Source organism: Cyprinus carpio, chromosome B13 (genome assembly GCF_018340385.1).
Source record: "Cyprinus carpio isolate SPL01 chromosome B13, ASM1834038v1, whole genome shotgun sequence".
Lineage (NCBI taxonomy): Eukaryota > Metazoa > Chordata > Actinopteri > Cypriniformes > Cyprinidae > Cyprinus > Cyprinus carpio.
The window spans coordinates 23,258,792-23,285,986 of record NC_056609.1 but is presented as its reverse complement, the minus strand read 5'-3'; the positions used below and the strand labels follow the sequence as shown (position 1 = coordinate 23,285,986).

General features: G+C 35.2%; 2 protein-coding genes across 3 annotated transcripts in view; one reads left to right on the top strand and one right to left on the bottom strand.

Moving 5' to 3' along the window:
- The window catches only part of syne2b (spectrin repeat containing, nuclear envelope 2b), a 93,152-nt gene extending 91,463 nt beyond the window's left edge, over positions 1 to 1,689 (top strand). For both annotated transcript variants that reach the window (XM_042737368.1, XM_042737367.1), the window contains one exon: positions 231 to 1,689. In XM_042737368.1, the coding sequence (XP_042593302.1) occupies positions 231 to 441 (211 nt within the window). In that variant the 3' untranslated portion in view covers positions 442 to 1,689. The remainder of the gene's footprint in view (positions 1 to 230) is intronic.
- On the bottom strand, positions 1,554 to 22,841 carry LOC109111361 (estrogen receptor beta-2-like). The gene is given in 12 exon segments (XM_042737369.1): positions 1,554 to 2,486; positions 3,239 to 3,469; positions 3,563 to 3,746; positions 5,733 to 5,866; positions 8,222 to 8,360; positions 9,351 to 9,440; positions 9,443 to 9,520; positions 9,523 to 9,696; positions 10,103 to 10,219; positions 11,620 to 11,810; positions 12,682 to 13,182; positions 22,661 to 22,841. Coding segments are annotated over 11 exon segments (1,881 nt in total). The 5' UTR covers positions 13,107 to 13,182; positions 22,661 to 22,841; the 3' UTR covers positions 1,554 to 2,368.
- Between the last annotated feature and the right edge of the window lie 4,354 nt (positions 22,842 to 27,195).

The window sequence follows — 27,195 nt, the reverse complement described above, 5'->3', positions numbered from 1 at the left end:
AACATTTATTGTTATTAATGTAAAAAAAAAAAAAACCTTGTTGACTTTGATCAATAAAAAGGTAAAAAGAAAAAAAAATCAACAATGTAAGCATTTACTGTCACTTTTGATCAATTTAATGCATCCTACCTGAATGTTTATTTAAAAAATATTACTAAACCCAAACATTTTAGCAGTTGTGTAAACAATTTTGACTGTCTAACAGTAATTGTCTAACTGTCTTTCTGCAGGGCTGACAAGTTTGATTCGTCCCCAGCGAGGCCATTCCTGTATCGTGTCCTAAGAGCAGCTTTTCCCCTCCACATCCTCTTCCTGCTGCTGCTGGTTGTGGCGTGTCTGGTGCCTCTCTCAGAGGACGACTACAGCTGCACTCTCTCCAACAACTTTGCCCGATCCTTTTACCCCATGCTCCTCTACACCAACGGACCCCCACCCACATGAGAACAACTACATGTCCCCTTCACTAACACACAGCCACAGCTCATTCAGTAGAGGAAATGACACGTAGTCCAAGCCTCCCGGTTTACTGTAGCAGATCCTGTAGCTCTGAAGTGAAAATCTGAGTGAAAGCCCTTCTGTTTGGGATTCAGTAGATTGTCCTGCAACAATCAAACCTTGTTCCTGGATCAGAGGACTGTTGCACATGGAGAGAGATTTTTTTTCTGAGGAAAGAGCCTTTCCTCATGATGTATATTTTTAGAGAACGGCAAGGACTCCTCATCAAAGGTGCACTCATTTTTTAATTTGTATAGTATGTAGCAGCACATTCATTGAAACACTGAAATACTCCTTCACACAAATGTATTTACTTTTGACATATAAATGATATAATTGAACCCTATAAGCTCATAGGCTTTGAGTCGGCCTGTATTGTTTAACTAGAAGCCCTGTTTATATGTCTGAGTGCTTGAATATCAGTTATGTTCATAAAGTCTTGTTTCTAGGAATCAGTGTAAAATGACTTGTAATGATGAATATATTTTATTTGTAGCTCTCTTAGCTGCCATTTTCTTGGTCGAAGCCATGGAGGAGAGACACAAAGAGGCATTAGGGTGTGTGCAAAATTTATGTTTAATTTATTCAGCCTAAAGTTTGGTGTTGTTTTCATGTGTGTGTGAATAATGTAAAACTACTGAAATTATTTAATTATAATTGGTAAATGATCTCGGTGGAGATATAAATTATATCTGATTATGTTTTATAGTTTATAGCTAGAATTTTTCAGGCAGGAAAATCTGGTACCCAGATGTGTTTGTGTCTGGTGTGTTTTTAGAAACTCATAGAAACACATTTCAAAAGTATCCACATGACTGTATGTGGATTTTATTTTATTTTAACCTACAGAAAGTCTGGTGAAAGGCCATTAGTTACTCTTTCACTCATACTAACTGCCAAAGTGTCAGAGACTTGATTTTATAATTAATCACAGTTACTAAAAGAGTGCTGTTCGTCTTGTTGTTTGATGTTTTTAATTTAATTGTTATAGTATAGAATGCATTATGGGTCAACTAAAATAGACTATGATATAAAGTATCCATAAATCACAGAAAACATTCACATTATGATGAATTTATTTTGCAGCAAACCTTGCACTGCCAATGTCAAACACTGGTTGAAGACAATATAAAGATGTTTGTGTTTTTTGAGTTTGAAGTCAATTTTTCCTACAAATAAACATTGTACAAATATGCACGTTCACTTATTTAATTCCCACATATTTATTTATAATGCAGTTGAATATAATAAAATGAATTTAGTTTTGCTACCTGTAGAAACTTACTGTTGTGTCAGTGTATCATCAGTATATTTTTTCCTGTTTAAAGCTGGTGTAAGGTTTTTTTTTTTTTTTTTTTTTCAGTTTAACCAGATAAATAAAAGTAGGTTAATTACCCAAAAACTGTAAACACAGTGGAGCTATTAAAATGCTGTTAATTTGAGCGCCTCAGCCTGCTCAATAGTGGCATTGACTCAACCAATGACATTGGGACTGCGTTTGTCCAACCAATGACAAATAAGGGAGTGTGTGGGAAAATGTTTGAAAATTACTTTCATGTTGCATTCTAAACATGATTACTCCATCTCTGAAGGGCATATCGGAATGAAGGTTTTCAACAGGTACAACTGATGGACACTTTGCTTCCATGATTCTTTGTGTGACAACGATGCCACGTTAATTTGCTTAGCAAAATGATGCAGAAGTGGTTTGCAAGGAACAATTTTTTTTCATCCCTTCAAAGTACTGACTCTGGAGGGTACACCCTTCAAAGGGATTAGAGCAATAAGCGCCATTTGAAAGCCCTGTTTGGTTCAGCTTGTCGTTGGTCATCTAAGTTTTTTTTTCCAGGTCTGGTTTGAATCCCCCACGACCCTACGCTAGCGGCTTAGAAATTGGATTCATATCCAATGCTGCATCCAGGGAGATTTTTCCCCCACAGTCTGTGTCCATGCCCACTCGATGTAATGTCTTATCCACTGTCTCTTCAGATCTAGAAGGGCAGACACAAATATGTGTTAGCTTAGATGAGAATTTTTTTGTTTTAAGAAATATATGATTCATTAGATTGTAGTTGAAGGAATGTTCCAGGTTGAATATGTTACAGCCTGTTTAACGTATTTTGTAAAACAAACAAAATTAATGTGAACAGGTAAACTTTTAAAAAGCTGCAGTTATTAAATCAAAAATACAGTAAAAACAGTAATTTAGTGAAATATTATTACAATTTATAATAACTGTTTTTTATTTTAATATATTTCAAAATGCAATTTATTCCTATGATGGCAAAGCTGAATTTTCAGCATCATTACTCCAGTCTTCAGTGTCACATGATCCTTCAGAAATCATTCTAATATGCTTATTTGCTGCTCAAGAACATTTCTTATGTGTTAAAAACTGTTGTGCTGCTTAATATTTTGTGTAAACCATGATTTGTTGCTGTTTTTTAAAAACAGCATTTATTTGAAATAGAAATTTTCTAACATAGTAAACTATTTTGCAACAAAAGCAAAGTCTTTGCTGTCACTTTTGATCAATTTAATGCATCCTTGCTGAATAAAAGTATTTTTTTTTTTTCCTGACCCTACCCTTTTGAATGGCAACCAGTTACATAAACTTTATCATTTGGATATCTTGTGGTTATCTTTTTATACAACTTGTGGGTGGATTTTTCAGAAAATATGATTTCTGTAATACCAAAAATTGCAAAATTTTACACGAGTGTGTATGTATGGATACACTCACTGTGGACTGTGCTGGGTCTCCTGGTTGCTCTCTTTCAGCGCAGGCTGCTGTCTGGATGTGTGGAGGATCTGTGTGGTCTGTTGTGTGTCCAACCGGAGAGAGGCTTTTGTGTGAGTTGCTAGCATCCGGCTGCTCTGTGATGTGTTGGCATCCAGCATCTCCAGCAGAAGATCATACAGCAGCACCACGTTTTTTCTCTTCATGGTTGACAGATGCTCGATGCCTTTGTTGCTATGGACGACAGAAGAAAGGAACAGTGAGCCAGTGAAAATTGAAACAAAATCTTGTGAAAGTATATAATACAGCCCCAGTCTGCTGTGGTACCTGAGGTGCCGAATATGTGAGAGCAGCATTAGCAGATGGGCGAGCCGGATGGACTGTTGATGTGAGGACAAGCCTGTTCTGGAGATGGTCCAAACTAGAGCGTCAGTCACAGAGTCCAGCAGCCTCAGAACCTTCCCACGGCTCTCCACATCTTCAGGAGTCTGTGGCAAGCTTGAACAGTTATCTGTTGTAATGAATGAGCTGGATCAGACACATGAGTATTTGTAATATTTAACAAATAGTGGACAATACCCCGCCCCAACATGCAAAACATGTGGTAGAGAAAACCAGGCCTCTGGTTACCATGGTAACAAAGACACGCATCAAGATAAGTTTGTTTTACAACTCGAAGGAATGTTGAGTTTTCACTCGAAATTCACTTTGAAACAGACAAATGTACCCTTGTACTATACAGTCCATCCTAATTCTATCTCCCTCTAGATATAACCACTTCAGAAATGTAGGAACATGTACCCAATTTCCCCATTTCATTATTTTTTCCTCTTAAAGTGTTTCGCTTATGTATTGATAACAAACCCTTTTAAATTAACATTTTAGAATTACATACTATTGCTTACAGAGGTCACATGTATGCCATGTTTGGTATCTTTCGGCTGCATTTTTAATGGTCTAAATGTTCATTTATATTATATGTTGGTACCTATGGAAGGTATTAGTGTTACCAGAATCTTTAATAGTTTCTTCATCAACATCCAATCAAAGACCATAGTGAAACATATGCCTGAGAATACATATGCCTAAATATGCCTAAATATTTATGATTAATCATAACTAGTTATGATTGATTATTCATATTTGCCCTTTGAGCTGATTCGCTACATCTGTTAATAAGCACATAACAGAAATAAATAACAACATCTGATGTGATTAAAAAGAAAATAGTGAATTTTGTGACTGTGACAAAGGTTACCATCTAGTCACAACCTTTTCATAGAGTCAGCAATCAGACTGCAGTTTTAACCCTGTAAAGCCATATGAAATAATAGACTGAAAAACTATATTCTTTTAATTGAACAGCTGAATATAACTGAACGTAAAAAAAAAAAAAAACATCTGCTTATGTGGATTATGTTTTGATGATGTAATCTGAGGGTGCAAAAAATTAAAACATATTTATGGTAGGAAACAAAATATCTTCATGGAACATGTTCTTTACTTTTTGGCATACAAGAAAAATCGATAATTTTTATCCCATACAATGTATTTCTGGCTATTGCTACAAATATACCCATGCTACTTATAACTGGTCTTGTGGTCCAGAGTCACATATTTGAGGGGGAAAAAATTATTTTTGACGATTTATTTAGAGTCTCAAACTGAGCAAAAAAAATAAAAAAATACAGTTTGGTGTAGATGTTGTTATTTATATAACTAAAAGAATCAAATGAAATTCTGATGGCTTGTTATGTTCATGTAATGTAAATCAATTATTTTTTATAACAGTATGGCAGACAACTAAATGCATAAATATAATTTGTCACTGTATATCTCAAGATAATACATCTAGTAAGATGATATTTAAATGCTTAGTTTTGTGATCAAAACATAATGCAATGCAATATCATAATGAATGAGAGATGTACAAACAAACGTTCATCATATTTTAAATTCAGATTTTAACATGATTTTTCTAAAAAAAAAAATTTAAAAAAGTTTATCCAAATAAAACCAAGTTGCTTCAGCCAAGTAGATGTTCTTTAAGTATTACTGACAATATAAAAGCTATTCTTACATTTACTTTATTAAAATCATTAAAGATTTCAGACCGAAAAGGCATGTGTACCACAATATCGAGGACATTTTTACAATTATACTAAAAGACTTTTGCTTTTGATCAAAATATGATCTATCAGTCAAAGTTCAGAAGGCATGTTTTCAGCAAAGTTTTGATCATGTTGATTATTTAATCACTTATATTGTGATACATGAAAAAGATATTCATGTATCAAAGATGATACAGTAGGGTTTATAGGGTTAAAACACAAGATGGCGGCATTGGCAGGAGACCACTGACCAGTCATGTAAATATAGTTTGCCTGTTGTAATTAGCATACCCTACAGTTATGTAGAGGAAGAAAAAAACAAGATACAAACTGCATTTTAATCTAGCACAATAACGTACACACACACAATCAGAGTAGTGTCATACTGGAGTTGAGAAGGATCATGGCTTTGAGGCAGACATATTCCTCTCTCTGAAGCTTCAGTTCTCTGAATCTGGAGGTGGTGGCCAGCAGCATGTCAAATATCTCCATGATGCCTTCAACACACGTCCCTTCATCCCTGAAAGAATTAGAGAGAAAGAAAAGGTATGAAACCGAGATAAAAGGTAAAAGGCCAATCAATTAAGCCATAAATGTCTTGTGACTAATCACTCTGAAGCCACAAGAAAATGACATCACCACCACAAGAACATACAGAAAAAATATGCCTTTTTTATTTTATTATTTCATTATATACACCACATATCAATGAGAATAATAAAAGCAAAGTTGTACAAGCAGCCTAACAAAATGGCAGGACACTGTTACACTAACTGTACTGAGAAAAAGAGTATCCAAGTAGTGATTAAAAAACATTTAATTAATTAAAAGAAAAACTAGGTAAAGATAACACTAGCTAACATACACAGCTTATTTTGAATGAATACAGATGACCTTAAAGTGTCAGGTGAAAGACACAGGAAGTACATGCTATCTCACACACTTTCTCATACACACACACACACACACTCAATCCTGTGTGAGAAATGAGTAATGCAAACTAAGCTTGTGTTATGAGAACACACCAAGGTTTGTTAAGACCCTAGATATAATCACCAAGGAAGAGGAATATTCAATTCCACACAAATTAATAAACAGGTATACAAACATGCCAGCCATGTATACACAAAAGAGAACAAAAACAGATCAGTTTTCTTAACGAACTTCAAAAACTTTGTTTAAGCATCTCACAGTGTGTGTATGTACACACACAAACACTGCATGCACTGGACACACACAACAGAAGATTATCTGAAGGTCAATGAATAAATCCATTAAACATCAGTGTTTTTCAAATGTTACCATCAAGCAAGATATGAGCCAATCCCACATAATATGGAAGACGCCTTCAGATTTCAAACAACTCTAATCTAAAGAATTCTACATATTGACAGCACAAATGCATTTTTGGGATATCTGGTTAAAGTTGTTTTATATTATGTCTCCTGAACAGAAAAAAACACAGATTTGATTTTAACAAATTCATTCCAAACCACTCTTGAAATCCAATTCAGTTTCTGTTAAAGCCAAGTCCAGACTGTTACATTTCAGCTTGTTTTTCATCATTTAGGTTTTGATGTCATAGATCCTATGCCATTGCATACAGAGACAATATGGGAAGAGTTATGTCAAATTTGGGGTTGGGGGTTGTGTGCAACGGACTTCTGTATTCTGTAAAACAGTTCTCATCACTTTCTTAAGTTTTGTAAGTGCTCCGTTAAATATGTTAAATATGGTTTTACTCAAGATGTCTTCAAAGGAGACACCAAAGATGAGGATAACAATGTCTATCACATATGCAGATTGATATCTAAAAAAAATTTATTTTTAGTCTTTTCCCTAACATTTGGATTTTAATATTGAATAAAATCCAACAAGGACTACTAACTAGGTTAGCTGATTACCTTAAAAGTCCATAGACATCTTCATCAGTTCATACTAATTTCTCCAAAAAACGGATGAGACCTGTTTTCCAGGTTTGGGCAGGTGATGTTCGACATAAACCCCATTCCAGTTTTCAAATTTCTGCTTCCATGCTGTTGTAAAAAAGTAACTCGGCATAGTGCTGAATGCTGTGTGATCATTACAGTAACAAAAGCAGGTAAGCTGGAAAATAACCGCCAGAACACACAGATCTGATATATTATAGATGGTCAGTAAAAATAGATAAATGAATAATAATGGATCAAATAAAATCGGTAGGTGTGCTCTGAAGTTCCACCTTCTTTGATGTGGAAATCTTCTCCAGTTCATTTCTTCTGTTCAGTCCAACGAGGTTAGACACAAGTAAAAGTATGAACAGACTGGAGAGCTGCTTTGCAATAAAGTTATTTGCAATAACACTGACATGTTGTTTTATCAAGTGTAAAAAAAAAAGCTGCTTGCTTTAAAGCAGGGGTTCTCATCTCTGGTCCTCAAGGTTCACTTTCCTGCAGAGTTTTGCTCTAACCCTAATCAAACACACATGAACAAGCTTATCAATGTCTTCAGTGTTACTAGAAAGTAGCAGGGAGGTGAGTTTCATCCAGGTTAGGGCTACAATCTGCAGGAAAGTGCACCTCAAGTGCCAGAGTTGAGAACCCCTGCTTTAAAATCTATTGAAAAAAGTTATACAGTACTGTAGAAGTAAACATCCACATGTGCTCCCAACAGCATGAGCAGTTTCAAAATGTGCACTAACAGTATACTGTGGCAAAGGTATTTCAAACCTCCTTTTACCCCTAAGCAAAGAACGAAAAAGAACTTTGCTGTGAGCATATCAGGGTCATGAAGGTGTCTACAACACATTTTGTTCAAAACATTCAGTATGTTCCTCGTCAGTATGTCATCTGTGCTGTGGAAGGAGCTATTTTCCAGTGTCAGTGAGAGATTTTACCTGTTGAGTTTGAGGTCAGGTGAGAAGATGAGTTTCCCGGGGTGATCCACGGATCTCCACATCAGTCCCAACATCAATATATCCAGCCAGCAGCATTCCAATAGATGCACCTGATCTGACAAAGTCAGCTCCACAAAGCCTGCGAAGAGTAACAAACACACAAATGTCTTCCGGAACACACTTTTACACAGCTGCTTGCCCTTCAAATTCCGGAAATGCGTACACATACACAAAATTATTTTTAATTAATTTCAATGCTTTTTGTCTTTTCTGGAGCATGAGAGCCCCTGCTCACCATTCACTTTCACTGAATGGATAAGCAATATTGTGCAAAATTATTTTTTCATTCCACAGGAGACCAAAAATCATTCCAGTTTGGAACAACATGAGGGTGACTGAATAATGACTGAATCCCATTAACCTTTTAGAAATTGCAAGAAATCAATTTGCTAGAAATCATTGACTTAATAACTTTATAAAATCACTTTAAACTAAAACAAAAAAATTAAAAAGCATACGCAAATGTAATATACATACATTCAATTTCCATATATGAAACATACAGAATATGAAGTAAAAACATATGAAACCTAACAGAAACTTGAACAATTTCATATATTAACACATCTAGCCCATACAAATATGTATGTTTATATATGTGTACTACATTTTGGACATACATGTACATGTATATCCATTCTAAAACCCATCAATACATGTTGATATTGTATAATATAAAAAATAGACATGTATTACAGTTTTTTTTTTGTATATATATGTTGTTTTAATAAAATTGCATTTATTAAAAAAAAATTGTTGACATATATGATTGCAACAAATGTAACCATATAAAAAAATCTACATATAGATATTATGAACTTATTTATATACAAATTTTATTATACAGATTTTATATATGTTATAAATGTATATCTTCATCTAACCAGAGAATGTATGTATATGAAAATTATATAGGTAACATATAACGTATAGCAATATCACTCTCGATAAAAGATAATAAAAGTCATATATTACGTTTCCTTGTGGGAAAAGTAACACATTGCTTAAAAAGTGCAATGTGTGACAAATTAGGAATCAGAGTATTTCAGGTATTTATACAAGCACACACCTGGTATCTTCTTCGCCCAGCTGATCATGAGCACCAGTTCCTTGTCAGCGAGGTTGGTTAGTGACATCATCATGCTGGCCTCCGTGTAGGCTTCTTTATGGGCTCTCTCAGGTAAATCTGAGGAGGCTCCGCCTCCAGAATACAGTTGACCAACTGCTGGAGAGGCTCTGGCCACACCCCTCAGCTCTATCCCCCGAAGGAAAGAGTGGATGAGTGGGACTGAGGGGAAATTCTAAATGAGGCTGGGAACGACCTCTGACCCCTAACGCCCCGCCTGAGCTGTCTCTGATCGGGGCGTTGCGACGATGACGAGCACCTCGGTAACTGCAGCGTTCCCGCCTCACACCTGTTCACACACACAATTACACACACGCATCAAAATTGCACACTCAGCACAACACACACTGTCCAATATGATAACACCTTAGTTTAGGGACCAGTTCTCACTATTGACTAGTCGCTTATTAGTTAGCATACTGGCTGTTTTTAAGTACTTATAAAGCACACATACATATAATTCATAATATAAATAACATAATATAACATAGTAATAGTTAGTAAGGTATGGGGTCGGTTTAAGGGATCTAAAATAATATTAAGTAGCAAATTACGAGTTTATTAATGCAAAAGTTGTAGTTAATAGTGAGAATTGGTCCCCAAAGTAACAAGTGTCCAAAAATATAGAAGGTTTGACATATCCCCCAGTAAATAATAAGTGGCTACACACAGAAAAGGAAGAGGCGGCTGCCTACCACACTTCATCATGCCCACTTCATAGCACTTGCGGAGTCGACAGGCCTGGCAGCTCTTGCGTCGGCTCTTGTCAATGGTACACTGGTTGGTGGCTGGACAAATATAGTCATTGTGTCCTGAAAAAGATTGAGAGAGAAAAAATTCAATTAAACTCACATCCTTGGACGTTTTGGTTAAATTTAGCTTTTCAATCTCATCTCATTGTATTGTCTAAGATATTATTCGGGCTGACAATTTATTCAAATATTTTAGCACTGCACTGAAGAATATTGGACAATGTTTTAGAAGAAAATACTATTTCAGTCTTTCTACTTCAAAATGTCATTTAATTCAGTGTTGCTTGCTACTTCTTTGTCATTTTTTTAATGAAATTTACTAGCAATTTCTTAGTGAATTTTTTTTTTTTTTTTTGTACAATCTCATTTTTATATGGGATTAACTTCCAGAAACATGAGCTTATATTAATAATCAATGTTTGAAATGTTACCTTTAGAAATTATAATTTAATTAAATATACACTCTACCGTTCAAAAGCTTGAAAGAAATTAATACAATTATTTAGCAAGGATGCATGCATAATGTTATAAAAATGTATAAATTTAGCAAATGTGACGTGTAATGTTACAAAAGACGTATATTTCAAATAAATTTTGTTTATTTTTAACTTCCTTTTAATCAAAGAATCATAAAAAAAGGGAGTACGGTTTCCACAAACCTATTAAACAGCACAACTGCTCTTAAAATTGATGCTAATAAGAAACGGGTGTTGCATGATTTTTGAAGAATCATGTGACATTGAAGACTAGACTGACAATTCTGCTTTTCTATAACAGGAAAACATTACATTTTAAAATATATTTCAATATAAAAAATAATATATCCAAATATAATATAATCCAAAACTGTTTTAGCATTGAATTAAAAAGCTATAAAAGCAATACTAAAAGTTAAAAGTAATAATAAAACATTATAACTTTTAATCACGCACACTGACTTTGACAATCCTATTTATCATATTCATTTATCATATTCATTTATTTTGATGTTTTGAGTTTTTTGTTATCTGATGTTTGCAAAATCTAAATTATAAAATATTCCTCTATGATCTTTTTTTTTTTTTCAATGAAGTAATCCTTGGAGATATTAGTAGAAACATTACAAACTGACGAGGAATACATTTTTTTGCATGGAATTAATATAATCTGTGAAAAAAGTGTCATTTAAAGAATAAAATACTGTGTGGTTTTTACTGAGGTCTAGTATTTGTAAAAACTGTATGTTTTTATATATCTGGCTTTTTGAATAGTGTCTATTGGCTGAAAGGTCAAAACAAACTTGTTGGGGGAACACAGAGGACTGACCCTGGCCACACACAAAACAAGTAGAGTCTTTGAGGATTCATGAAAAATTCTGCTTAGAAAAACTCAAAATGGCGAAACCCTCCATTGATTAACATGGCATTTCGTCTGAAGAGCACGTGTTTGTTATGTTAAATGGTTACCTTGACCAGTGTTACCTTGAATGCTCCGTTTGAAGAAAGCCTTGCACCCCTCACATGACCAGACACCATAGTGATACCCAGAGGCGTAGTCATGACACACCGCACAGAAGTGTGTGTCTCCTTTACCCAAAATGCCTGGTGAAGGATTCAAGCCATCATCACCATCCAGTTGCTGCCCTAACAGCTTTGCATGAGTAAGGACAGAACTATAAAAGATGAAGGTACAGATAAAGTAAAAAAGGGCAAGAAGATTTTTTTTTTTTTTTTTTACATTTTCTGAAGAAAATGTGACGGGTTCTTGCTGCGTGAAAGTAGTTTTTATTAATATTTTGAATTTGCTTTTATTTTTATACAGTATATTCAAAAAAAAATTATAAAAAAATAGGGGGAAAAAAGAGAAATGTTGCTTCACCGACTAGCTGAGATAAAACAATTTTTCAATATTTTTTATTTCAGGAAATTGCCCAGATGGAAACACAGCTAAGAACATCCTGGAAATGATTATTACTGTTTAATTTGATAATTTTATGATCATTTTTTTTTATTTGCTTTTTAAACCCTTTGTAATAATATCCTATATAAATATGCATTTGCTTGTTTGGTCCTGTTTACATCTGCCTAATTTAGCTAGATTTTACAAAGTGACAGGTGAATTTGTGTCAGGAATATCAAAAACATCACAGAACACAAGTTCATTAATATTTTACATTATAGCCTACAATGCATTTTTATGTTTTTATGTTTTATATAATAGTATATTTATTTTGCTGAGCTATATGCACAATTATAGGTAAATTTTCTCATTTGCATTTAGAATCATTTATTCCCCTGCTGTCCACGATCCTATCAGAACAGACCTGAACAGACGTGTTTTATTATCTGCCCTGTAAAAAGTCAGATTAGAAAAGTAATATCATGTATCTGCTTAATAAGTTGCATGATTCAATATACTGTAGCAAGCACCTCAAGATAAAACGAAAAGCAAAATAAAACAAACAAGCCATTTCACAGCTGCTACTTGGAGATTAAAGGCATATATCAATTATTAAGACTGCATGTGATCTGCTGTTTTCTCACCTGCCCTGGTTAACCGTGTGTGTCTTGGCGTCCTCCCAGGTTGTGTGTGCGTGTGTTTCGCTGTAGGCCAGTGGAGGTGGGCAGTGCAGAGACAGCGCAGAGTGTGTGGTGTGGAGAGGCCAGAAGATTGTCGAGCTTAAAGGGACCAGGCTTTCGGACACAGGGGGATGAGTGTACCCCAGCACTGTGGAGGACACGGGGCTGTAGAGCGTTAAGCCTCCATGGCTGATCTCTCCCCCGTGCGGTGGTGAATAATCCTGACAGGCATCCACATACGGAGATGGAATGCAGATGGTCTGGCTGTCCATGCCGAGCTGGGACGTGTACAGATGTGGTAAGGTGTTAGGCGAGTCCCCTCGATTGGCCGTGCCGGAGTCCAAGGCAGGGGAGGCTGACACAGGGGACGGACCAGGGGAGGAGCTCATTCTGGAGAACTCAAGCGAGGTCCTGGCTTGACAGGCTACTGCATTGTAGGCCCAACTGTGACAGAGGAAGTGCTTGCTGAAGGACATTAAAAAAAAGGAAGTCGGATATCAGAGTAACACTTACACCCTGTGCATGTACAGTACTGTCCAAAAGTTTTAGCTCAGTATGTTATTTTTTTTTAAGAAATTCTCACTTTTTTAAAGAATTAAATTTTTTCAGGATTCATTGATGAAATGAATGTTTAAAAGAAGATCATTTATTTAAAATTGTGAAACCGTAATGCCCTTACTGTTATTTTGATTGGATTAATGCATTCTTGCTGAACAAAAAAAGTATTAATTTCTCTCAAAAAAAAAAAAAAGCCCAAAAAACTGACCCAAACTTCTGAACAGATCACGTGACACTGAAGACTGGAGTAAAAGCTGCTGAAAAATCAGCTTTGCCATAGCAGGAATAAATAAAATATTAAAATATACTATAACTACCAGCCCCAAACCTTTGAACTGTAATGTACATACTGCACAAACCCTTAATATTTCCTGTAAGTGTTATATAAGTGCTGCCTGCATTTCCTTTAATGTTTTTTAAACCTGTTTAAATAGCTTTCTCAAAAAGACCAGTAGGCCTGTTTATCTAGTTGTATTAGCAGATGCACTTCCTTTTACAAATTTTCTATGAAAAAGTGACTGGAAAAATAGAACAACGTCACAGAGGAACATGATGAATATTTTAATATAATTATTTCTAAATCTGTCCAAAATACATGATGCAAAGCGAGACTGTAGAGGGAGGTAAATAGCCTCTGTAGTGGGTTACACTGCTCTCTTCTGGGAGATTCATCACACCAAACCAGACAGGATAACTGCTTTTTTTGCTGGGGGAGTGTTTTGCAGATGACATATTGAAAGGTGCTACTCCAGGAAATGAAGTAGCCAGTGAATAATTTACTTGTGATTGAGGTTATAATATTCTACTTGTGACTGTCCAAAAATGCTGTACAGATTTCAAGTCAATTTCAAAGATTTCTTTTGGTTTGGATATCAGTAAAGATATCTACGTATAACTATAAGGATCTGTCGCTTTCATAATAGTGTAGAACTTTTAGAAGAGTCTATAACTTGTGGAAGGTCAGTTAATGGAGCATGCAATAGAGGCACATCAGGTCAGCATTGGTTTTAATTCAAATGTTTGTCACAAAGGTCCAGAGTCCACTGTACTTTATGTAACACTGAAACCAGAGATGAACAAATAGACTATGAGAATTCCCAAAAGAGCATGAATAAACAGCAAAGCAGCATCTGTGTGTGTGTGTGGGGGGGGGGTTGCTGTTAGTATGTAACCACAGCAGGATCATTATAATAGTTAGCATCCAAAGAATGAAGTGTCACCGAACAATAAAAAAAACATCAATCATTCTTCAAAAATAAAATTATTTTTGAAAATAATGTGTTCAAGGTGTGTTTTTTATATATAAAAAATACAAATATAGAATAACAACAAATCACAGTTGTTAGAAAGATAGCAAGAGAGGAAAACATGAGAAAAAAAATAGAGATAACCTCAATCTAAGAAAAGTCTGTAAAACTACGGCCGAGAGTTTCATAACTAAGTAATTTTTTTTACAGGTGTTTACCAGTATATTGAATTACGGATTTCATTGTGTAGTGTTTTAGGGTTGAAGTTTAAAAAAGCAGTAAATTAAGGCTTCTTCTCCTTGTGCTACAAGCACACATAAAGACATCCACCCGAAACCTCCTACTCCCCGTGCTGAAAATTTAATTAAAAGAGCTGTGTGTTCATGTGTGACTTTCTGTATCTATAATCTGTCTCTATATTAGATCAGAATCACAGGACACTCTTGAATTCACTGTGTCCTATGACTAAAAAAAATTTTTCTTACTCAGTAAGCTTGCCTTATTTTCTATCACAGATATCCAAACATTCTTAAAGCAAGACACATTTAATTGAGAAGCAAACTGATTTAAGATTAAGTCTTGGTTCTGAAATATTTATTAAAATAAAGAACGTGTTTGCTTAAAACAAGAAAAATAACAGCCAATGGGGTTTCCCCTTTGAAATAACTTTATTTTTCTTACCCCTCATAAGAATAAGGAATAAGAAATGTTTACTGCAGTTTATTTTAAGATTATGTATATTATATTTTATTAATAATCACTTAATATATAAGTAATGTTGCTTCTCATTTTAAAGCCATCACCAAATATATTAAGTATATAAAAAACAATTAATAAAATCCTTTAAATATGTATATTATATTTTATTAAGATTTTTTTTTAAAGCCATCACCAAATATTGTAAGTGGGTATAAAACAATGCCTGAAATCCTTTACAGGGAATCATTACAGAAACAATTTTGAGTAATTTTCTATATATTTCATGCAGGTGAAATCACTCAAAAACTATTCATTTGGTTTACCCTTTTATGGGCATTACTATTAATTATGTGTGAGAGATTATGTAAAAAAAAAAATCTACAAACACTCAAAACTACAAACTTCACTTTAATACCCAGCGTTCCCTGTTCTCTAGGCTAAAGGGCATCTGTGGGTCTTGTGTCAGAGATCTGGCCCGCTGCCTCAGTAAACACAAAGAATAAAGGTGAGACGTCGCTGTTCCAACATTATTACCGAGACAACTCCTGAAACATTGTGTTCTGTCTGAGAGAAGAACACACGTCCATAAAGAATATACCCGGAAACATTACGCTGAACATTCTCTGTAAATACAGACATGATAAAGCACACAATGTAAATAGAACACATACAATAAACCAGCACTAATAAACATACTAGTATGTGACTGACTGCAATGAAGAGGCAAAGTCCACTGTCTGGGTTAAGGGTTTTTCAGATTTATATAATTTGAGTGTTGACAACAAATAAAATATAGAAAATTCATCCAAAAAAATAAAAAATAAACAAATTCCAAAACTAATAAAAAAACACAAATTATAAGCAGGGGCGCGGGAAGATGTTTTAGGTTAGGGATGCTGTACACTCGTGGGGTGGGGGTGGGGGGTTTCACTAAGTAAAAATAGCATATTTACACTAAGTGAATATAGCAGTATTTTTAGTAATATGCTATTTACACTAAGTGCAAATAGCTATAGATTCTATTTAAACATAATATGATATTCTTCTAATTACTTATTGCAAATAGTGGCAATTATCTGCACCTCAGCATTTTAATACATTATAAAACAGTATGCAGTAATAACTTATGGAATGTAAATTTTCATTTTAATTCAAATTATTAAATGGATGCCACCTGCAAAAGCCCTCCCTACACCAACCCTAACCCTACCCGATACTTTATTTTCAACTTTTTGATTATTTCCTTCATTTTTATTAAAAATAAATGCTTTTCTGATGTGATTTGAAATTTGAAAAGGGAGAAAAAAGTTCAAAAGGCAGATTTGAACCCGGGTCGATCGCGTCACACACTTTATCATCTGCGCCAGTATCACTATCCTAATCACACGTTGGTGGGTGGAGTTAGTGTAAATAACCTAAATAGACACTCAGATTTTTTTTTTATTCACAACAGTTAAACAGTTGGACACAGAAATAAAACATGGGGTGCTGCAGCACCCTCAGCACCCCCACTTCCCACGCCTATGTTTATAAGAACTATTTTTTCCATTTTCATTTTAAAATAATAAAAATAATAATTTTTCCAGTGATGGCAAAGCTGAATTTTCAGAAGCCATTACTCCAGTCTTCAATGATCGTTCAGAAAACATCAGCTCAACTAATATTTATTATTATTATCAGAGTTGAAAACACCCGTGCTGCTTAATATTTTTGTGGAAACTGATACATTTATTTCAGGATTCTTTGATAAATAGAAAGTAGAGAAGCACTGAATGCAATTTTCTTGGCCGATTTCGTTCTCTGTTTTTTTTTTTTTTTTATAAGTGTGACCTGCCGATACCAATTTTCTTTCTAAAAACTATAATTGACAGCATATGCAAACAAAAATCTATATTTTTTATGCAAAAATGATTAAACATTACAATTCCCCCAATCTGGACAAAGTTACAGTTGTTCTCTAACTTAAACAACTCTCAAAATAAAGTGCTCTGTGACTAACCTTAAATGTGTCATCTTTCACATCAAATTCTTCCATTGTTTCAATTAACTCAGTTAGAACAATAATAAGAAACTGTAGAATTGTTTCCATTCAAATTAAATCAGTATCAACAAACTTCATCTTTCCACGGCAGGAAACACAGAAGCTGCATTTGAAGTGGCATTAGATGTATTTACACAGACAGTTTGATGAAGCTGAGGTGCCATAAAAGCATTCACACTGCAAACTTTCGAATGCATAAAGAATTTTCAAACATTAAAGTTTTAAATATTTTCAAACATACAAATAAGAAATGTTGGGAAAGATGCAATGATAGTTTTAAATATGAAACCAAACCAGTAGGTGGCATCAAATGACCGTTTGAATGAGTGAGTCATTTAGTCCTTTGTTCAACAGATTCATTCAAACGGCTGATTCATTCAGAAACGAGGCAAGTGACTACTGTCTTTACAAATGGGTTACTGAATCATTGACTCACTTGATTCATTAAAAATCCGTGGATTCATTCAGTCAGTGTTGATCCTTACGTAGCCCCGCATATGGCATGCAGGGAAAAAAATAGTAGTAGTGTGCATGATTTACTAATTCGTTCCCTCGATTTATAAATTGTGCGCACGATTTACTAATTCATTCCCTCGATTTATAAATTCTGCACATGATTTACTAACTCGTTCACTCTATTTGCTAAATCGTGCACACGATTTATAAATCGAGAGAACAAATTAGCAAATTGTGCGCACAATTAAGCAAATTGAGGGAATGAATTAGTAAATTGAGGGAATGAAATAGTAATCGTGTGCACGTTTTAGTACATCGAGGGAACTAATTAGTAAATTGTGCGCACAATATATTTATTTTTTCTTGCATGCCATATGTGGGTCCGCAGATTCTAGACTTCTGGGGGCCTAACGCAAAACTGTGTCGGCGGGGGGTGGAAGGGAGGAGGTAGTGAAATGGGGTATGAGTGGGTGTGAACGAATGAATGCTCAAGGAAAGCATTTGATAAACAGTGTCTCTTCCGTTTCAGTGTCTCTGTACACTTTCAACTCGTTGTTTTACCCTCCAGCAAGACTGTACGACATTCACATTACATGATTTTTCACATGACTGATTTTTATGTAGAAAGGGGCGACAGCGCACTGCATTAAAAGAAATGATCATTCATGTTTTCATAACTGCAGGCCAAATTAAAAAACGAAACTAAAATACAAATAAACTTTGATAGCAAAGCAAAACAGAGCAAAAATACTCAATATTGTGTCTAAACTGTAAGTCACTATTTACAATTTATTGAACTTCTACTGTATAAAATCACTTTTCAATCGTGTTGAAACATTTTGTTCGTGCACCTAAATGTGTACCTAAATCATATATCGTGGCCTAGTGGTTAGAGAGCTATTATCGTGGGAAGTCGTGGCCTAGTGGTTAGAGAGTTGGACTCCTAACCCTCGGGTTGTGGGTTCGAGTTTCAGGCCGGCAATACCACGACTGAGGTGCCCTTGAGCAAGGCACCGAACCCCCAACTGCTCCCTGGGCGCTGCAGCATAAATTGCTGCCCACTGCTCCGGGTGTGTGTGTGTGTGTGTGTTCACTGCTGTGTGTGTGCACTTTGGATGGGTTAAATGCAGAGCACGAATTCTGAGTATGGGTCACCATTCTTGGCTGTATGTCACATCACTTTTTTTTTTCACTCTTTTATATTATAATTATTTTGTTGGCATATAAAATATAATTATAGTCTGCTTTTTAATGATTTTCTTCATTTTTAACAATGCACAAGTACAGCATTTAGAATGTGATAGAGAGAAACAGGGGGTGTGTGATAGCAGTACAGAATACTGTGTTCCCACACTTTCTAACCAATGATTCTCTATGACCATTCTAGCCGTTCATGCTACTAAAGGAGAAGAATTGATAAAAAAAAATAATTTCATAATGAATTCACTTAAAAGAAACAAATTTGGCTGCTGAAACATGTTAAAGTTAAGCAACTACATATTACATTCACTATAGAAATACTCATTGCTGTTCCATGGGTTTTAAAACCACTGGAACACTAAACTTGAACATCCCGCATAAGCACCTGTCTGGAGCAGGTGCATTATTGTTCAAGCCACAACTCTAAAATGCTGTCTATGTTTTATTGCAATTTTGCCCTTCAATTTATTCAACCATTTAAGACCTCTCTGAGAATAAAAATGAGTTTAAAGGAAGCAGAAGAGACGTTGCCTCCCTCTTTACCTTTATCTGCCTATGTCTCTATAGTGAAAGAGGAAATTAACTTATTTAATTACTTTATGGGAAAATGCAGTTTATACAATATTTGGCTTCATAATTCATAATATTTGTTTTGTTTTATTGCTATATTGTTGCTTGTTTTCTTACACAGTCTCCTTGGAAAACACTCCTGACAAACACACTGGAATACGATACACACACACACACACACACACACACACACGTGTGAAACAGATGGTCTAAGTACAAAAGCACAAAAAATCCATTAAAATAAACAGACTGCTCCTTAAATTTCACCATATAAAAATCACACATGCAACCATACCAGAAGTTTACTTATAATAACAATTTTAAATATTTTTAAGCATGGTCATGGTAACTCAAGCAACTTTTGAATGAAAATTTCATTGGAAGACAGAGAAAGCACTTTCCTCCTGTCGCTCTTGTAAAGCTCAGATTGGCTACAATCCAGACACACATACCACTGAACAAAAGGCCAAGGACAGGACAAAGAAACCCCTACACATATCACACACACACACACACGCACACACACACAAACAGTCCCTGGGAGAACTTTTCTCCATCCTAATAAGGTCCTCCTGCCAACTTGAGATTTCTTTGAACTTACACAAGAATTAAGTTTCCATTTATATCACATCGGGTATATGAAGGCCCACATCACTCTACTAACTGAGCTTTGTTTCTGCACTTGTAGTAAACCTTCACACAAATAATTATACACACACATCTGTGTATACGTACATTCTTTATGCTTGAAACCACTCTGATCGCTGACACTATTCATGCTTTTCTAATTGAGGCTCACTTCTTTTTCAGGGAGTGAGGGATGATAAGAAAAGCTGGCCTTCTCAAAATCCTAGACTGAGTGTTCTCTGGCGCAAATATTAAGAGAGAAAGTTAGAGAGCATGATTCCTGAGATTACTAAATGACACCGACTGATTACAGTCTATAAACTTTGATCCAATTCCCCGATAACTTGTCACACAAACCTGTCAACAGAACAGTCCACTTGCGTATGTATGTGTGTGTTTTTGTTTTGCCCATGGATAAAACCTCCTGCTGCTAACCCAAAACCCAGCAATATCTCATTTAAATGCTAAAAAGACATTACACCTCAGGTAGTTTTTCATGAAAACAGTATTTTCCAGGAGTTTTAAGTAAACACAGCAAATCGTTTATTTGTGCATATGTTAAATTAATAATAGTCTAGTGTTTTTAAAAGGATGCCATCTGTAGCCATCAGCACAAATGCCACTGATTTTGAATGATAACAGGACATTATGTTCAGTTTGAGTTCTCATCCATTGCTCAAGAGGACAGGGACCTCTGTCTAAACTGATAAAGAGTGTTTCTTCCCCTCCTTCAAATTCTCTTGGGTGTCTCTCTGAGACACATGAACTGAAGAGGTAATGTGTTCCAGCAATTTTCGGTATGTTCTATATGGCACTTTTTAAAAGGATTTTTAAAAAGGCAAATAACTTGGAGGATTTAAGAAAAAAAAAGTAAAATAAATGATGAAGCTATGATGAAAATGTGAAGTTCTATAACATGAGGGAAAGAGAGAGGAATGAAAGTGAATGTACAGGTGGTCCTCACTCTAAAAAAAGTGTTGTCAAGTAATTAAAGAATGTGGTATCTACATAAGCTGGTTTTATGTAAGAAACATTTAAGTCAAAAACATTACATAAGACTGAATCAACCTGACTACACTGAGTTGCACACTTTTCACCAAGAAATTTTTGCCAAGACAACTCTTGCATGCTTTGAAAAACAAATAAAATGAGTTCAAATATTACCCGTGAAAAGAAATTCATACATGGAAACATTTTGTATTTATCTGCTAAATTAACTAACTTCATGCATTGAAGCATAAGCCTTTAGAATGTTTTAAAGATTATAAAAATACATAAATTTGTCTGCTTTTGGCAGTGTAGATGTAACTCATAGTGTGTGCAGACAAGTTCACAGAAAACAAAGATGACAAACAACCATTCCTCAAAAACTTGTTTCTAAAGGGTTTTTAGCAGCACCGCTCACAAAACATTGCTTTATATGCTACTTCTGAACAACTGCAACTGAATGTTGTAGCAGTTCCTTGTTTTAGTTACATGGGGTTGTGGTTTTGGATGTTGTTTCTGCAGAACAGATATTTTGGAAGTTTGGTCCTTGGCCTCTGAGATACAAAATGCAAAAAAGGAATACTAAACCCCAACAGATGGTCATTTTATCACCATACTTAATGAAAATGTTATTTGAAACACTCTCTTTTTGTTATAAATTACACCATTCAAGTGGCAGTCTGTCTCAGAATTCACTGTCTAAACACACCATTTTATGATTTCCTTCAGTCATTGAACTCATGCCTATAACTCATCACTAATGTTATTCTCTTTTTATTATCTATTAATCTTATCCTGATCAACATTGAGTAATAGACCGTGTTTGTGCAGAGCCAGTAAACACTATCTGCAAAAAGTCTAGAACATGACACCAGCATACACATAATAATCACCTGAAATGTACTGTATAAATTAAATGCAACAGTAATGGGACGGCTTTTAGTATTACACTGTTATTATAAAAGTTATTACATCTTTTATCACTGGCTTAAACTAGATAAGGGATGTTTTGAAGAACCTTGAGAGGAACTCCCTTCCTAAAATATAAACCATAAAATACATTTAATTTTTTATGTATAAAAGAAAGGATAAAAAATTATATTGTCAATTTTTTTTTTACATAAAATTATTATTATTAAATTCATTCATCCACTGCAACACGTTTCATAAAATGTTTTCTCTCTCTCTCTCAAAACCTGTCAGCAGCCTACTGAAGCAACATCTTTGGACATCATATGCGCACTCGTTAGCCATTTCAAAAGTGTTTAAAGTTTAACAACATCTTGTTTACTAAACCTTTTGTCTCAAATGAACACTAGAAATTAACGCTCCAATTTCCATAAAAATTGCAATAGTAACCATAGCTTCCCGGCAAAATGCCTGAGTTACTATAGTTACTGTCACTTGGATAAAAATCATAATTCTTCAAACAATGTAAGCTGTTCAGTTTCTTTTTTAAAGACAGTGGCAACTAGCACTAATTTAGCACATTTTTAATGAAAGGAAACTATGATTACCGTTGTAGAACGGTTTCACGGTAGTTAGAAATGGCACTTACCGACAGCATGCAGGCAGCAGGTGATGTGAGCTGGAGAGCACAGAGCAGAGATCTGTTTGATCAGCTGCTAACGCGCAGAGCAGCCTGTCGATCTGATTTACTGCGCGCACAAAGAGAAAGAAGAGCACTGAAGTTAGCAACAGATGCAAGAGAGAAAGAAAGAGAGAGAGAGAGAAAAACATGCAAACACCTGGTAGTATCCTAATAGCGCACTTTGCCTGATTGTACTTTGGCAAAAATCTGTCTTTGGTTATAAAGATTAGAAGCGCGCGTCACTGGCCGCGCCCTCCCGGAGCCGCCCCTAAATTAACAGCGAGAAGCAGAAATTTACAAACTATGACAAACAACAGGACTAGAGGAAATTACCATATCATTTTATATACATTTTAAAGATTTAGTGCAATATTCTGTTGAGCCTCGTTCCGCACTGCAGTTGAGTGGTCTTTTGGCGCACCTGGAAGCTGGAACATTTCGCCATTAAACGTCAAGTAGGCTATCTTAACAACTTTTAAACAAAACACATAGTCATATTTAAACGTAATAATTGCATAATAAATCAATTGTGAGGGTAGCCTACTTACAGAGTCTTCTGGAAAGAACTGTTGCTACCTCCTCACGCAAACGCGACTTCTACTCAGCGTTTACGAAGTGCGCGCGCTTTGACTTGAAAATCAACTAGCTATATGATGAAAAATTTCAAAATGTTACGCATAAATACTGAAACCTATAGAGTTATGCACTTGTATTCCTACTAAAGACTCCACCAAACTTTAATAGTTTTGACTTATTTGGGGGACTTAAAACTTTAAGACGGTATTGTGATGCACTTTTTATTGACTTTTTTCTTAACTACAAAATGTAAATAAATAAATAAATGATAGAGAAAGAGAGAAGACAATTAAAGGTGCACAGCAATATTTGCATGAGCTGTTGAATAGCTACAGTCCTTTTGTTCTGACACCTGAATGCAGCATAATGTAAAAGTTTTTAGCTAGGCCTACCACTGTGGGATTTTTGTTGTTGTTGTTATTTTAGCTGTTATTTATGTTCAGCTGACAAAAAAAATAAATAAAAATAAGCGGTTAGTAACACATAAAACTTTTTCAAAAGTTTTTAATTTTGAAAATTACATGTGAAGTGACTGTAAGTAGGCCTATCCCTTATAACCTCGTTTTCATCTGCAAAATATTCAGTATGGCGTCTGCTATGACTAAGGTCAAATGAGCTAATTAGTTCAATTAGTTGGAGTAAACTAATTAAGCTCCAAATGCATTTATGCTACATAATGGAACTTTCTCAATTTCTTTCAATTCACCTCATCCTCCCTCACCACTGACTTTTAAAACACTTAAACTGAAGTAATTAAGGTTTTTTTTTTTTTTTTTTTTTTTACACTAACAGAATAGTGAAGTAGCCTAATCTGTGAATCTTGGTATTTCTTCATTGTCCATTAAGGCTGGTCAGCTCCAATTCAATTGGCAATAACGAAACACAAGCCAGAACAGGAGACAAATTAAAGAACCGTGTGTTCCTTTTCAAGACCTCTCCACGCTTTGCTGGGGAACTGAGTGTAGAGAGAGCGAGTAAGAAAAAACAGAGGCCAACGAGTTGAATCTTTCATTCAGTCATATGCTGCTTATACCGCTTCTCGGCAGGCGAAGTTTAATTTTGCAGAATGCCATTCGTAATTATTTCTGAATTACAGTTATTTCTCCAACTGGTTTCCGTACGGTAGCAGTAATGGCAAATGCCAGGTGGAGTGGGAAGAGCAGGGTTTTAGGAGAGTCCATTATCTCCTGTAATAGACAGCGGTGGAAAAATGAGCTGGCATTTACTTTCCAAAATGGATCTATTGGTTGGTTCAGGTAATGGCTCTGGGCAGATATTTCAATAGATAACTGGGTACCCCAGTTACATCCCAGCTCTTCATTTAAACCAGTTTAGGTCTGATCTTAACGTCATAAGAGAGGAGTACAGAAGTATAGAAAAGAAAAAAATGAGAAAAGTAAATTGAAAAAATGTGATAAAAGAGTTTCAGATATTGACAAATGACTACAAGCAACGGGGAGCCGTCAAACTGGGTCTGGGATTTGGTTCAATGTCCTAATGGAGTTTTATGATGCCCTGATGACTAATTCTGCACATATGAAACATTTTCCTATAAAGGTTTTGCCAAAGTCTGTTGCACATTATTTTCAGGCTCAGATTTATGTGAATTTACACACAAGTAATGATCTAGAATCAAAAACTGAGACAGAATCATATTCTTGATTGTCAGACACTGACCTCAAATCAGACTTTCCAGGAGAGTAAATTGTTTGCTTAAACACATTTTAATGTAACTTTTCAGTTCAAAGACTTGAATCCATCAAGTCAACTGTTAAAAAAAATGACTTGTTTTAAGGTTGCCGTGGCCGTGAACTGGCTGGTTAAAGACCTTCTCCTGTCTGAAAACCCTTCTGTCTCAATAAAAGAGCACCACACACTCTCTTTTGGATTAAAGTAGCCTTTTACCAAGGCCAGAAGTCAATCCTTCTTCTTTTTTCCGTTTTTGTGTAATGCACACTCACCCTGGCTGGTGATTTTCTTACTTTTATTACATGTATTCATTTAGACTTAATCATTTAAGATATAATTCTATCCAAGGCAGTATAAATGAGGACAAGCACAAGCAATTTATCATACAAAAGCTAATATTAATAGCATTAGCAGTACCTTAACACCAGATGTCAAGAATAAACCAGAGAAGTGCAAAATTTATTTACCTTTGTTTACAGTTATGGTTTAAATGCTCAGAGAAGTGGTGTGTCAATCTCAGCAGATCAGATGGAGGTGGAGAAACTCCATTATCAGAGAGGAACAGAGAGAGCAAGTGAGCATGTTTTTTCAAATGATTCTGTGTGGGACAGTTCTATTGTTTTTTATTGCACTTATAGGTTTAAGTTTCTTGAGCAGAGCTGTTATCTGAGCCCACTTAAATATGATGGGGAAAGATACTAGGAAGACATGAGTTGATGAATGCCGGAGAAAGAACATGCAGAAGATGTTTGGAGGTGATAAGATGGTTAGAGAGAGGAACATTAGAGACATTAGTGTCCTTGAGAGGAAAGAAAGAGCAACATGCAAATCACTATGTTTGTTTACAAGTTTGTTTACTCTTAGTTTTGCAAACTTATCAAGTCAACTGATTGCAAAGTGTAGTTTGTTGATTATGAATACATGTGAAGAACTGGTGAAAGAACAACTGAGACTATGCTGATGCTGTTCGTGAAAAAAAGAATAAGAGAAGGCAGTGAGAGAAAGATCCTTTTCTTCTCTTTCTTCTCTATTGGAATAGGTCTGACACTGTAATGCACAAAATTGTCTCTTTTTCTTCTCTTATATTTCATTCAGCTGCAGCTCTGTTAGACTTCAGCCTCACAAAATACAGGTAAAACCATTCAGATGTTTCAGATACTGGGATGAGCTTCTACTGTTTTTGCAAGATATTTCAACTCTGTTAGTTTTTTACAATCTCATTTAATGCCTTTTTGATGGACTTGCTGAGGTTTTCTGAGTCCAGATGTTGTGGAAATTGAAATCTGGGACAAAATCGTAAATTTTCTTGAACGTTGGAGGGAGAAAGGGCGTTGAATGCCAGAGCTTCATCTCAAAAACTATTTTCTGGCCTAAGCCACAATTTATAAAGAAATATGCCTTGTTTTCAGGGAATAAACTATATATGGGGCTTCACATAGTGTTCCTGTAGCTCAGTGGTAGAGCATTGCATTAGCAGTGCTAAAGGTTGTGGGTTCGATTCCCAGGGGAACTGTTAGATAAAAAAAAAATGAATAGCCTGAATGCACTGTAAGTCACTTTTAAGCGTCAGCTATATGTAAATGTAATATGGCCCTTTCAGTTCACTGAGCAAATTTCACATGGCTGTTGAAATAAAAAGTATCTTTAGAGTTTAATTATTTTAGATACTTAGAAAACTAATTAGACAAACACGCTACACCTTCAGAACTTTAGACTTTTGTCACATTCAAGGTCATGCAAATTAATTTACACTACAGAAATGTAATAAAGTGTCTTTTCATATATAAAACCCTTTGTGTTTGTTCATTATTATTAGCTGGAGAATAACTTCACCTAACACACAAAGATGAGCAAAAACATTCAGAGCAATCCCCTGTGTGTGTGTGTGTGTGTGTGTGTGTGTGTGTGTGTGTGTGTGTGTGTGTGTGTGTGTGTGTGTGTTTATGTGGTTTATAAGGACAAAAATTTGTATAATGACATGGTTATGACATAGGTATTACAACATGAAGGTGATTTATGATGAGACTTTCGGTGTCCCCTAATTCAAAAGGCTTAGCCTATATATCATACAGAATGAGTTGTTGTTTTTTTTTTTTTTTTTTTTTTTTTTTAATATTAAAATGCCCAAAGTTTTCTGTGAGGGGTAGGGTTAGGTGTAGGGTTGGTGTAGTCTGATAGAAAATACAGTTTGTACAGTAGAATAACCATTACGCCTAAAGGAGAGTCCCCATAAAACA